Consider the following 14,486-nt stretch of genomic DNA (forward strand, 5'->3'; position numbering starts at 1 on the left):
TGGGGGGGGGGAGAGAAGAGGGCGGGCAGTTGAACAATGGGAGCGGGAGGGCGTGCGAGGTGAGCATGGTGCGGCGGCGCCCCCCTGCCATGCTTACCTCGCTTACCGTGTTGGCACGGCCCTGATCCCACCACAGCCTTTGAACTGAAAGGGAGGAGAACTGGAGAGCTTTATAATGATGGAAGAAAAGTTTGTTTACTTATGTTATGATAATAGAAATTGTAAACCTCATAGTTGCCTCAGGGATTAATTACAGTATATCAAGTGCTATAAATAAATTGATTGTATTGTTTTATTTTTGGACTATTAGATATGTTATATATGTAAACATATAATCCTCTTAAAACTGAGGAACAGAGTGGATTATAAGTATTTTAAATAAATAAATAAAAGCTACAGGAAGGCGAACCTCTGAAAAGTATCCAGATACTATAACCATCACTCTAGCTGAACAAGTTAATTTAGAAATCTATGGAATCCTGAAAAACTGCAAACAGTTGAGAATCCTAGCCTCCTGACCCCTACATTTCTGGGCCCTAGGCATGTACCTAATTTACCCATGCCTTAATCTGGCTTTGACTGTAATATAATTTAAGATATAAGATGTAACTTACATCTAATATATTACTGCAGACCTCTTTTCAAACAGAAACATGAGTGAGGGCAGCTGTGGCAAATAAATAATTTAATGTTGATTCTTGCACTACCATTTGCTGGAACTAATTTTTGGCTTCAGAGAAAGGAGCGACTCCAACTGTTGGTGGCATTTACAGTTTTAATTTAGAGATTTTGTTGCAAAAGAGATCTTTATTACTTCTCCAAGTTTAAAAAAGCAGGAATGTACTATACCAGCTGGGATTAACTGGCCATATGATTGAAAAGTAGTACAGACTTGCAAAGAATTCATTCTTCTCTAGGACCAACACAGTTAGAGGTGTATTTTCGAAGCACTTAGAGGCAGATGCAGCAACCAAACGTAAAAAAATCTAAATCGTTAAAGTCCCTAACGATTTTAAAATAACGAAAAATGCACCAAAAAAAAAAGTCACACATGCTGAGATCGGTATTGAAACGTACAATGTATCAAAGAATCACAATACACATCGTTAATCGGCCCCCAAATCATGCGCAGAGCAGCCAAGCGTTATGTTAGCTGCTCTGCGCATGCCACAAACAGTCAAAACACAGTCAAATCACAAGCACATGGCTCCCAAATCAAAACAAAAATAAAAAAAAAGGGTCAGGAGGGGGCAAAGGCGCTGGTCAGGAGCGTCCTGTATGGCCGTCCTTGCCCCCCCCCCCCCCACCCGTGGTCGCCGTTCCCCCCGCCCCACTTCCCTCTGCATTCTAAATTAAAAAGCAAGAATAAAAGCAAACGTACCTTTAGCAGCCCCGGCCCCCCTCCCTTCCTCACTACTCTGTCTCCCCTCAGCTCCGCCTCCCGACATTCTCCGCCCTGTGCCCCGCCCCCTCTTGGGGTCGTCGCCGCCATTCCCCTCCTCCATCGGGCCCCCCTCCCTCTTACCGGGCCCGTGCAGCGCCTCTCTCCTCTGTCTGAAGGCGCTGCACGGGCAAGAAGAAAGCTGATGCCTGCCTTCGCCCAGCTTCTGTCGCGCGTCTCTCTCCTCCTGGGCCCGCCCCTGTCTGACGTCGGTAACCGAAGCTGGGCGAAGGCAGGCATCAGCTTTCTTCTTGCCCGTGCAGCGCCTTCAGACAGAGGAGAGAGGCGCTGCATGGGCCCGGTAAGAGGGAGGGGGGCCCGATGGAGGAGGGGAATGGCGGCGACGACCCCAAGAGGGGGCGGGGCACAGGGCGGAGGATGTCGGGAGGCGGAGCTGAGGGGAGACAGAGTAGTGAGGAAGGGAGGGGGGCAGGGGCTGCTAGAATTTTGCTTTTTCGGGGGGGGGGGGGGAGCGGCGGAAAGTGGGGAGCAGCGGGGGGGGGGGGGCAAGGCCGTCCGTACAGGACGCTCCTGATGAGCGCCCTTGCCCCCTCCCGATCCTTTTTTTATTTTTTTTTTTTTTATGTGTTTTCTGACGTCCTTTGGACCAATCACAGCGCTTTTAGCTCTGCTAATGCGCTGGGATTGGCTCAAAGTTTATTTTTTCACTTAATGATTTTTCCTGGCACAGAGCTGTCCTAACGAGAGGTCCAGACCTCTCGTTAGATTTCCTGCCTTTTTCCTGCGTAAAGGCAATCGGAAAAGGTTAGTGCATGTCGTTTCTTTTTTTTTTTTTTTAATATTTTTATTACATGAGGAGTCAGTCACCATACAGCATATGTCTCCAACATAACAGAACCTGTACAGTCATAATAAAACTCTTTATACAACAACATATAATAACTTTATATCTATCTGATCTCCACAGCATTTTACTTATTACCCCTTTCCTCCCTGTTACCCCCCTCCCCTCCCTTCCCCCTTCCATTCCCCACTCCCCCTCCCCAGTGAGTTCCCCAAACTACACACAGACTCTACACTATCCAGGTTTGGAGCATTGTTGTGAGAACAGAGCTTGAGTTCTTTCCCAAAGATCTCGATATTGGCGAAGTCTCAGAGCATTAGCAAATTTATATGTCATGCTTACCCAACTACCCATTTCTACCATACATGACTTCCACGACTCCAGGTCCGGGGGCTCCTCACCAACCCACACCCTTAATATACACTTCTTCAAAGTTATCATTGCTAGTAGTATAAATTTGGTCTGGGCCGCACCCAATCCCTGCTTTTGGAGTGACTCCCCACATCCCATCAGGGTGACAGAATACTGCCACTCCACTGTACGCTGCAATATCTCTTCCAGTAGGTGCAACGCCCTTGCCCAGAACTCATGTAATGATGGACACTCCATAAAGGAATGTAAAAATGAACCCACACTCCTCTTACATTTGTTGCACGTGTCCTCCTCCCACATCCCCAACACCTTCCCTCTTGCCTTAGTGATGTGCACCCTGTATAGAATCTTGTACTGAATGTCCTGTAATGATGCATTCGGAGTTATCTTCCCCAAGTTTCGAAATGCTGCCCCCAGGCGCTCCACCGTGACCTCTTCTACTATGTCTCTGCTCCATTCCTCTGCTAAGTGTGACATATGGGGCGCTTTTTTATGATCTCTGATCGCTTGATGCCACCTTGACAACCCATTACTTAATGGGCTAGTCTGCATAAACAATAAGTCTAATTTGGTGAAACGAGCTAAAGACCGAGTCCTGCGCTCTTCACTTAGCACATAGTCTCGGGCTTGCAAATAAGCGAAAAATTGTGAGCCAGCTATCTGCAGTTCATGCTTTACCATATCAAAGGTTGGAAAGGCATCTTCCCCCTCCTTCCGGAACTGGCCTATAAACCGACATCCCTTGTCCCGCCAGCTCCCGAATGTCGACACGCCCTGCCCTTCTGGGAAGGCCATATTTCCCACTAACGGCATAAATGGACTGACCCCCTTACCCGCATCTCCATGTCCTCTCCACCACCTCCATGCCCGTTGCAACGCAGCCACATAGGGGTTCCCCACTATTTTCCGGGCTCCCTGCACTGCCCAGGACTCTAGTACCGTAAAGGGGTCATTTGGACTGCACCAACTCTCCCAAAATCCCGGGAGCGCATAATGCCCCTCCCCCGAGATCAATTCGTGTATCCACCGCATTAACGCTGCCACGTTATATCTCCTCAGGTCTGGGAGCCGGAGGCCTCCCTGTGCTCTACCGTATATCAATTTGGTAAATGCTATCCTTGGGCGTTTAGAATGCCAAATAAAGGTGCTTACTATGCTTCTATATTGTTTCTCTTCCTCCCTTCCCACCCACAATGGCAGCATTTGCAATGGGTATAATAACTTAGGTAATAACACCATTTTTACCAATGCAATCCTGCCCATGAAATTTACTGGGAACTCCTTCCACTTTTTACAAAGTTGTTTTACCTCATCTATGCGGTCAACTAGATTCCTTTTATATACCCAGGCCATGTCCGCACTAAGGTATACCCCAAGATATTTGATACCTCCCTGTGCCCGACGTAGTGGGAAACTCAGCGATTCAAAACAACGACACGCTTCATTGACAGACAACGCCTCCGATTTTTCAAAATTTATACTAAGGCCCGAAAAGGCCCCGAACTCTCGAATTGCGTGGCCAGTATTCTCAGTATTCTCAGTGGAGGAGGGTAGTTAGTGGGGTCCCGCAGGGGTCTGTGCTGGGTCCGTTGCTTTTTAATGTATTTATAAATGACCTAGAGATGGGAATAACTAGTGAGGTAATTAAATTCGCCGATGACACAAAATTATTCAGGGTCGTCAAGTCGCAGGAGGAATGTGAACGATTACAGGAGGACCTTGCGAGACTGGGAGAATGGGCGTGCAAGTGGCAGATGAAGTTCAATGTTGACAAGTGCAAAGTGATGCATGTGGGTAAGAGGAACCCGAATTATAGCTACGTCTTGCAAGGTTCCGCGTTAGGAGTTACGGATCAAGAAAGGGATCTGGGTGTCGTCGTCGATGATACGCTGAAACCTTCTGCTCAGTGTGCTGCTGCGGCTAGGAAAGCGAATAGAATGTTGGGTGTTATTAGGAAGGGTATGGAGTCCAGGTGTGCGGATGTTATAATGCCGTTGTATCGCTCCATGGTGCGACCGCACCTGGAGTATTGTGTTCAGTACTGGTCTCCGTATCTCAAAAAAGATATAGTAGAATTGGAAAAGGTACAGCGAAGGGCGACGAAAATGATAGTGGGGATGGGACGACTTTCCTATGAAGAGAGGCTGAGAAGGCTAGGGCTTTTCAGCTTGGAGAAGAGACGGCTGAGGGGAGATATGATAGAAGTGTATAAAATAATGAGTGGAATGGATCGGGTGGATGTGAAGCGACTGTTCACGCTATCCAAAAATACTAGGACTAGAGGGCATGAGTTGAAGCTACAGTGTGGTAAATTTAAAACGAATCGGAGAAAATGTTTCTTCACCCAACGTGTAATTAGACTCTGGAATTCGTTGCCGGAGAACGTGGTACGGGCGGTTAGCTTGACGGAGTTTAAAAAGGGGTTAGATAGATTCCTAAAGGACAAGTCCATAGACCGCTATTAAATGGACTTGGAAAAATTCCGCATTTTTAGGTATAACTTGTCTGGAATGTTTTTACGTTTGGGGAGCGTGCCAGGTGCCCTTGACCTGGATTGGCCACTGTCGGTGACAGGATGCTGGGCTAGATGGACCTTTGGTCTTTCCCAGTATGGCACTACTTATGTACTTATAATATGCATAACTAACGGCAGAGCTTCAGTTGCGTCGTCTATCAGCAGCAACATATCGTCTGTGAACAGATTTATTTTATATTCTTCTCCTCCCACTCTTATACCTTTCAAGCTCGTTTCCTGTCTTATTTTGGCTGCCAGTGGTTCTAAAGTTAGGATAAACAGTAAAGGCGACAGAGGACACCCCTGCCGAGTCCCCCTTCCCAAAGCAAATGCATCCGATAAGGAATCATTTATGAGTATTTGAGCCGTCGGGGAGCTATATAACGCCCTAATCCAGTTCAAGAATTCCCCCTGGATGCCGAAACGCCCCAGAATCCAAAACATATATCTCCAAATCACCTTATCAAAGGCTTTCTCGGCATCCAGGCTAGCCAAAATGGCATCCCCTCTCCTCCCCTTCCCCTCCAACAAAACTCTGCACACTTTTAAGATGTTGGCCGATGCATACCTTCCCTTAACAAATCCGACCTGATCAGGATGTACCAGATATGGCACCACCTGCCCCAAACGATTCGCGAGCACTGCCGCTAATATCTTTACATCTTGGTTCAGCAGTGAGATTGGCCTGTAGGAACCCACCAGCTCTCCATCCCTCCCAGGCTTGGGAAGTACCACTATATGTGCATGATTTAACACCGAGCCCATAGTGCCTGCTTCTCTAACATCCTCACACATTGCAATAAACGGCGCCACTATCATATCTTGGAGAATTTTATAATATTCCCCTCCCAGTCCATCGGGACCCGGTGCTTTTGCTAAGGTTAATCGCTTAATGACATTTTGTACCTCCTTCCCCTGAATCGGAGCGTTCAACATCTGCTGCTGCTCTACCGATATGTTGGCCAAGCCCACCCCCTCAAGGAATTCTCTGCATTTATCCTCTGGGAAGGATCCCTCTTCATACAAGGACGAGAAGAAATGTACAAACTCCCCTTGAATTTCTGTTGCTGTGGCACATATTCTCCCCTGTTCGTTTTTAATTTTACTGATATATTTCCTCGTTGACCTCTGATTTACGAGAGACGTCAACATTTTACCTGTTTTATTGCCCCATTGCTGTAATTTATATTTATACAATTTAACATTATACATCGCACCCTCATCCAACACAACCTGTATGCTTTTCTTGCACTCCATATATGCCTTTCTATTGCCTTCAGTTGGGCGACCTATCAGTGTCCTGCGCGCTTCCCGCAATTGTGTAGTAAGAACCTTTATTTTCTCCCCCCGAGCTTTATTCTTAGAAGCAACATATGAAATAATCTTCCCTCTTAGCACTGCCTTTGCGGCCTCCCAAAAAATTCTCGGGCTCACCTCCTGCATGTCATTATCCACTATATAATCCAGCCAGCACTGCCTCAAGTATGTGCAGAAGTCCCTGCTTCTATATAATGCCGGATTCATCCGCCATCGGTCCGGACCCTCCCTCTTTCCCCAAGATAACTCCACCCACACTAGGGCATGATCCGACACAGCTGGCTCTTCAATTCCCGAGCGATTCGCTACGACACTAATTGAATACGATACCAGCAGATAGTCAAGGCGGGAATGGGCCCCATGGGGGTGAGAAAAAAAAGTATAATCATGATCTTCTAAATGTTGCTGCCTCCATATGTCCACTAATGCTAAATCTTTCATTAACAAATTCACTCCCTTATCCTCATGGTCCCTTCCTGCTCTCCGCGCTGGCTTACAATCTATTGAAGGGTCACTGGTAATGTTGAAATTCCCCCCAACTATAAGCTGGTAATTGTCTAATGTTACCAACTTGGCTATCAGCAAAGTAAAAAATTTATGGCTATAAACATTGGGAGCGTAAACACTGCATAGCCCCACCCTTTTCCCTTGCAGGTCACCTGTCACTATTAAAAAGCGCCCTTCAGGGTCCTGATACATGTTATGCAAATCAAAGGCCACATTTTTTCTAAGTAATATTGCCACCCCCCGTTGCCTTCCATTATATGCTGCAAAAAATATATCCCCTACCCAGTCTTTCTTTAGTTTAAGATGTTCTAATGTGCTTTGATGGGTTTCCTGAAGCATGGCCACATCCGCTTTTTGGCGCTTAAGAGCCTGCAGTATTTTAGTTCTCTTTACCGGGGAATGCACTCCGTCTACATTCAATGACACAATTTTAAGATTAGCCATTAAGGACAAAGTATCTCTTGTCAACTCGTGCTCTAATTCCCGGTGCAATCTGCGGGCCTCCCAGCTGAGCCCCCAGACTTAAAATACATTGTACCTGTCTCTGCTGGTTCTCACACTCTCCTCTCTTTTTACTCTCTGGTCTTGTTTTTCCCCATCGTCCGCACAATCTCCACATAAGTATTTTTTGAGAAACTTTCACTCCCTCCCACCCTCCTCTCCCCCCCTTGATTACTCCCCCCCCCCCCCAACCATTCTACCCCTACCATTCTTACCCTTTGAGCACACATACCCCTTGTGCATACCAATGCTCAACATGCGCACTCCCCTTCACACCACCAACTCTCCCGAGCTCTGCACTCACTACCCCTACCTCCCCTCTCCCCCCGGGGATACCCCCACACCCCGCTCAACACAGACTCCTCTTATACATTCCATTTTAATCCTGTAACTAGGCACTTGCGCTCCCTAAAGAGAAAAACATGAATATTAGTAAAACAGGAGCATAGTTAAAGGTCCAACATGTAAACTATGTAACTTAAACTGGGCAGTTCATGGTACAAGATTTCTTTTCACATCCCTGCAGATGCGCTTACATAATGCACTGGCCAGCTGCATATTCGTTGTCTTCTTTAAGCGCCTCACATCCATTTCTCGTCTTGCCACCTCTACTGCCCTTAAATTCCAGAGAGAAGAAAAAAGCTCCACCAACACATGTCCTCTCTTTTACTGTTCTCTCTCATGGTAAGGTAGCCACAAATTTTTCCAGCTCTGCCGCCTCACTGAAAAACAAAGTTTTGTTCTCGTGCAGCACCCGCACCTTTGCTGGGTATAGTAAAGCGAATCGGACTCCCTTGTCATACAATCTTTTACATTGACGGCCCATAACTTTCCGCTGATCAGATACTGTGGTCGAGTAGTCCTGAAAAAGCAGGATTTTCTCCCCTTCGTATGCAAGGCCCGATTTATTCCTGTATGCTTGCAGCAGTGCTTCCTTGTCCATATAATTCAACAGCTTTGCTAGCACTTGCCTTGGCCTGTTCTCATTCACTCTTATCACTCCTACTCTGTGCACTCTCTCCACCTGCAGGGGAATTCTACTGGTGTCCAGGCCCAGTTCCTTAGGTAGCCACTGTTCCACCATTTTCCATAAGTCCATTGCTTTCACTGACTCTGGTATGCCCACAAGTCGAAGATTATTTCTTCTGCTGCGATTCTCAAGGTCGTCTGCCTTCTGAGTCAGCTGCTCACATTTTCTTTCCAAGGCTGCCACTCGCTCGTCCGTGCTCACCGCTGTATCCTCACATGTCGACACTCTATCCTCCACATGCTGCAATCTGGCGCTCTGGCGTTCCAGCGTCTCGCGAATTTGATCTACCGACGTCTGCAACTTAGTTAGCTTGTCCTCCAACATCGCGGAAATCTGTTGCACCATGTCCCGCACAATGTCAGCTGGTAGCGGGCCCGCCATCGCTGTCTCCGGAGCCGCCGCCATCTTGCCTTGCGTCACGCTGGTATTTTGCTTTCCCCGCGGGGTCTTGGCGGGCATAACCTCCTGCGCTCTCGACACAGCGCTTTCCTGACTCGTTTTTTTTGTGCCTCTCACCTTCCGCCGCTTGCAGTTGCAGAATCGGGGATCACCCCGGGGGGAGATCGTTGGTAAAATAGCTGATTTTTAAGCGCTCGAGTCGGAGCCGGTTTCAGAGGCCTCTGCTCAGCTCCACGTCATCACGTGACCCCCCAGTGCATGTCGTTTCAATGGGGTTTTCACACTAATTGCTCATCTCCATTCCGTTTTCGTTAGCTGCTGGCTTCCTCGGTAAAAGCCCTTTGATGCATGCAACGGATCAAATTTTCCTCGTTGGAGAGTCATTAAAGGCTCATTTAGCTTTAGTGCATCTGCCTCTTAGACTTACAAGGTTCCATAGGTAACTATGAAACTGTATGTCTAAGTGTTTTGAAAATGAGCCCCCTACTGTCCTACTGAAACAGAAAAGTAGCAACAGCATGAAATAATATTGCATATTCTAACCATCTGACATCAACATCCAGCTTCAATTAAAACAATAGTTCTGACAGACAAATTTCAGGAATTTCTAACTTCTAACCCATACCTCTTGAAAACCATCAGCTCCTAGAAAAGTATTAGGTCCTTTACATAGTCCTCTTCCTCGCCCACGGTCTTTGCGCTTTAACTTCTTTTGTATACCACGGCCACGGCCAATGCTATAGCTTTTCCCTTGTTGTTCTAGGCCTGAAAAAAATAGAACCAAAGGGAAATTTATACTATCAAGCTTGATAAGACTGCAACAGCATGCATACTTTTAGCCACTCTGGGTCAGATGCAATAAAGGTATGCTAGGTTTTACACATATTATAGATCAGATTTTGCACACAATTTTGTGGGTGTCCTATGTTAAGACAAATTGTGCAAAGATTCACACTGACAAAAGTTGAACCCAGGGGGAAAGGGGAAGGGTAATGGGACTTGATACCGCCTTTCCTGTGGTTACAATCAAAGTGGTTTACATACAGGTACTTATTTTGTACCTGGGACAATGGAGGATTAAGTGACTTGCCCAGAGTCACAAGGAGCTGCAGTGGGAACCAAACGCAGTTCCCCAGGATCAAAGTCTGCTGCATTAACCACTAGGCTACTCTTCCACTCCAGGGTTTTCTATCACAAGGGATTTGTTAAGGCCTATTTATTTATAACACAGTTTATAGACCACGCTATTTAAAATGCTCAGTAGTGTACAGAAAGAACATTCATAATTTATTTACTGCATTTGTATCCCACATTATCCCACCTCTTTGCAGGCTCAATGTGGCTTACAATTCATCATGGATACTGGAAATAGAAGAGAATATACATTTGGTTTTACAGAGGGTTTTGGGTTACATGGTGGTGAAATACATGATAGTGTTAAAGTAAAAGACGTTATAAGACATTTCTGGATATATTAAAGATTATACAGTTATACGTGCTGATCTTTGTGATATATCTTATCGAAGAGATAGGTTTTCAATAGTTTACGGAAATCCAAATCTAAACACAATACTAACATAAAAATAATGGAATCTCTTCTCAGAATGGGTTGGATGTTTCTTGAGGTTCCTGGATGTGAGCAGAGAAGTATGATTGGATAACGCACTCCCTCCCCCCTTTTCCTTTCCTTTTTTTTGTTTTTGATCTGTTTGGAGAACAATGTATAGAAGAGGGGTTGGGTGGTAAATTGGGGAGTGGGGAAGAAAACGATCAAACAGCACTTGATGACAAACCTAGTATTTCGTTTGTACTTAGCTTATGCTGTCTCTTTTCGTTGTATATTGAATTGGGTGGCTGTTTCTTATGATGTATCATAAGTACATAAGTAATGCCATACTGGAAAGACCAAAGGCCCATCAAGCATCCTGTCCACGACAGCAGCCAATCCAGGTCAAGGGCACCTGGCAGCTTCCCAAACGTACAAACATTCTATGCATGTTATTCCCGAAATTGTGGATTTTTCCAAGTCCATTTAGTAGCGGTCTATGGACTTGTCCTTTAGGAAACCGTCCAAACCCTTTTTAAACTCTGCCAAGCTAACCGCCTTCACCACATTCTCTTGCAACGAATTCCAAAGTTTAATTACGCGTTGGGTGAAGAAAAAGTTTCTCCTATTTGTTTTAAATGTACTACACTGTAGTTTCATTGCATGCCCCCTAGTCCTACTATTTTTGGAAAGCGTGAACAAACACTTGACATCCACCTGTTCCACTCCACTCATTATTTTATATACCTCTATCATGTCTCTGAAAAGCCCTAGCCTCCTTAGTCTTTCTTCATAGGGAAGTCGTCCCATCCCCGCTATCATTTTCGTTGCCCTTCGCTGCACCTTTTCTAATTCCACTATATCTTTCTTGAGATGTGGCGACCAGAATTGGACACAATACTCAAGGTGCGGTCGCACCATGGAACGATACAACGGCATTATAACATCCTCACACCTGTTTTCTATACCTTTCCTAATAATACCCAACATTCTATTCACTTTCCTAGCTGCAGCAGCACACTGAGCAGAAGGTTTCAGTGTATTATCAACGACGACACCCAGATCCCTTTCTTGGTCTGTAACTCCTAACATGGAACCTTGCATGACGTAGCTATAATTCGGGTTCTTTTTTCCCACATGCATCACCTTACACTTGCTCGCATTAAACGTCATCTGCCATTTAGCCGCCCAGTCTCCCAGTCTCGTAAGGTCCTTCTGTAATTTTTCATAATCCTCTCGCGAATTAACAACTTTGAATAACTTTGTGTCATCAGCAAATTTAATTACCTCGCTAGTTACTCCCATCTCTAAATCATTTATAAATATATTAAAGAGCAGCGGTCCTAGCACTCACCCCTGAGGAACCCCACTAACTACCCTTCTCCACTGTGAATACTGCCCATTTAACCCTACTCTCTGTTTCCTATCCTTCAACCAGTTTTTAATCCACAATAGGACATTACCTCCTATCCCATGACCCTCCAATTTCTTCTGTAGCCTTTCATGAGGTACCTTGTCAAACGCCTTTTGAAAATCCAGATACACAATATCAACCAGCTCCTCTTTGTCCACATGTTTGTTTACTCCTTCAAAGAATTGAAGTAAATTGGACAGGCAAGATTTCCCCACACTAAAGCCGTGCTGACTTGGTCTCAGTAATCCATGTCCTCGGATGTGCTCTGTAATTTTTTTAAATAATAGCCTCTACCATTTTCCACGGCACCGACGTCAGATTCACCAGACTATAATTTCCCGGATCTCCCCTGGAACCTTTTTTACTTTACTCCCTTTCCATCCTCCACTCCCATAGTAAGATTCCACCAGGCCCTAATTCTTTACCCATACCCTAGCCCACACTCTCTTCACCAAGCCACTGGCTCTTTTGTCTCTCTTCCTCTGTTTTTGCCCTCCTAGCCCTCTCATTCCACTATAGGCTCTCATTTTCTCCCCACAACATTGGCCTCTCTTTCCTCCACAGTTGAGGTGGGGTGATGAATTCCATCCTTTCTTGTCTGTGCATAGGTGCTAGTTGGCCTTGCTCTATGCTCATTTCTAAACTTTGCAAGACCGGTTACCACTAGTTGCCTGGTGAAAGGTCCAAACAAGGAGCAAGAAACAGCCTAGTTGCCTATAAATGAAAGCATTAACACCCTCTTCCCTGTCATCACTCCACACACGATCAGAAGGCCCTGTATTTAGTCAGAAGGGGACAGTATGATAGTAAAGTGAGATATAGTAAGAAGATAGAAAAGGCACTGTTCACAACATTCTAATGCCAGAAGGTAGAACTAGTGGAGGAGTGGCCTAGTGGTTAGGATGGTGGACGTTGGTCCTGGGGAACTGAGGAACTGAGTTCAATTCCCACTTCAGGCACAGGCAGCTCCTTGTGACCTCTGGGCAAGTCACTTAACCCTCCATTGCCCCATGTAAGCCGCATTGAGCCTGCCATGAGTGGGAAAGCGCGGGGTACAAATGTAACAAAAATAAATAAATAAGATACAGTTGCTCGTCTTGGAGGTTGAGAAGCAGATCTTTGGGCTACGAAAGCTGAGCTTTTCTGGTACGTTTTAAGTTTCCTCGAGCCTCAGAGATGGAAATAGCAAAACTTTTCTATACTGAAAGATGCTGCCAGTGAACACATTCTGTCCACTGCTGGGAGCCTTGCTGGATAAGTGGTAAATCAGTTTGATAACGTGGCTACTGGAGTTCTGTTTCCAGTGTCAGCACCACTAGTATCCAGTTCCTGCAGCAAGTTATGGGATGGTAGGGGGGGGGGGGTAGTTTGAGATTTTGTACAGACTGGTGAAAATATTTTCTGCTGGCCCTGAATAACTAGATTACTGACTCCTTTAAATTAACTACAGTGCTTTGAAAAAGTCTTCAAACCCTGCTGTATAAAAATTGCAATTCAAAATGCATTAAATTAGGAGTTTCAATGATCTGTATAATATATATTATGGGTCTATATTCAGCATGAGACTCTTGCACACTTAAGCCATGCTGAGTAGGCCAGCTGCCAATATTCAGTGGTACTTAACCAAGCAGTGCTGTTGAATATTGGCATTAACTGATAAGGTAAAAGCTGACCAGAAAAAGGGCAGTCTGTGGACAGAGGCAGGGAGGAGCTGGCTGGTATGCGGGTACTAGCAATATTTGGTGTCTGTATTTTCATGGCTAAACAAGCAGATAAGGATTGCACAAAAAAGCAGACCTAACCTTCACCACTTAGCTATGCGGGTGCTGACCTTCAACATCAGCCCATCAGCCGGCACCCACATAATTTTTGAGTAGCAGCCTGATCTTCCCTCCCTCCTGCTACCCCTCCATACTGCAGTGGGGAGGAGGGGGAGAAGAAAAAGACAAAGTGCTGGACCTGTGGGGAGGGAGGGGATGCTGGAGCTGAAGGGAACGGACAGAGGCACTGGACCCATCGGGGGGGGGGGGGGGGCTGGAGGGCTGTGATGGGGAAGTGGAGACAGGGGTTTTGTTGATCCTTGTTCTGTATTGTGATTTATAAAACGATAATTGTACAGAGTATTGTTTCTTTTTATACTTTAATAAAATGATTTAAAAATAAAATCATTATACAGTGTTGTACCAAAATGTCTTGTTTCTGTATCTACACATTGTATTGTATGACAAGTGCTGTTACTACCTAGTCATCAATAAAAAAGTATTCACATAAATATAAAACCATAACTGTTCAAGGATTGTGCACTTTGGATCAGACAGAGCTCATAGGGATGGAGCGGAGACAGAGATTACAGAGAGAGCGGAAACTAAGCTTGCGGAGACGAGGCGGAGATAGAGCTCATGAAGACAGGGACAAACTTTGTCCCCATGTCATTCTCTACTTGACTGCATAGTAATACCAATTCTGTACTCATATGAGGGTAATTCTACAAAGTACACACAGTTACATACCGATTATACAAGTAAAAATTAGAATATCGTACACATATGCTCAAAAATGACAAAATTACACCTAAGCGCTATTCTGTGAATACACGCAAATCTGGCGTAGCGCATATTTGACAGGTAGGCTTACATATA

The 14,486-nt window shown here is 45.5% G+C and overlaps 1 protein-coding gene across 3 annotated transcripts in view; it reads right to left on the reverse strand.

Annotated features, from left to right (window-relative positions):
• ZC3H6 (zinc finger CCCH-type containing 6) overlaps positions 1-14,486 on the reverse strand; it is a 202,835-nt gene that overhangs the window by 85,919 nt on the left and 102,430 nt on the right. For all 3 annotated transcript variants that reach the window (XM_030195943.1, XM_030195944.1, XM_030195945.1), the window contains one exon: positions 9,513-9,652. In XM_030195943.1, coding sequence (XP_030051803.1) covers positions 9,513-9,652 — 140 coding nt within the window. The remainder of the gene's footprint in view (positions 1-9,512; positions 9,653-14,486) is intronic.

Source organism: Microcaecilia unicolor, chromosome 3 (genome assembly GCF_901765095.1).
Source record: "Microcaecilia unicolor chromosome 3, aMicUni1.1, whole genome shotgun sequence".
NCBI classification, from domain to species: Eukaryota; Metazoa; Chordata; class Amphibia; order Gymnophiona; family Siphonopidae; genus Microcaecilia; species Microcaecilia unicolor.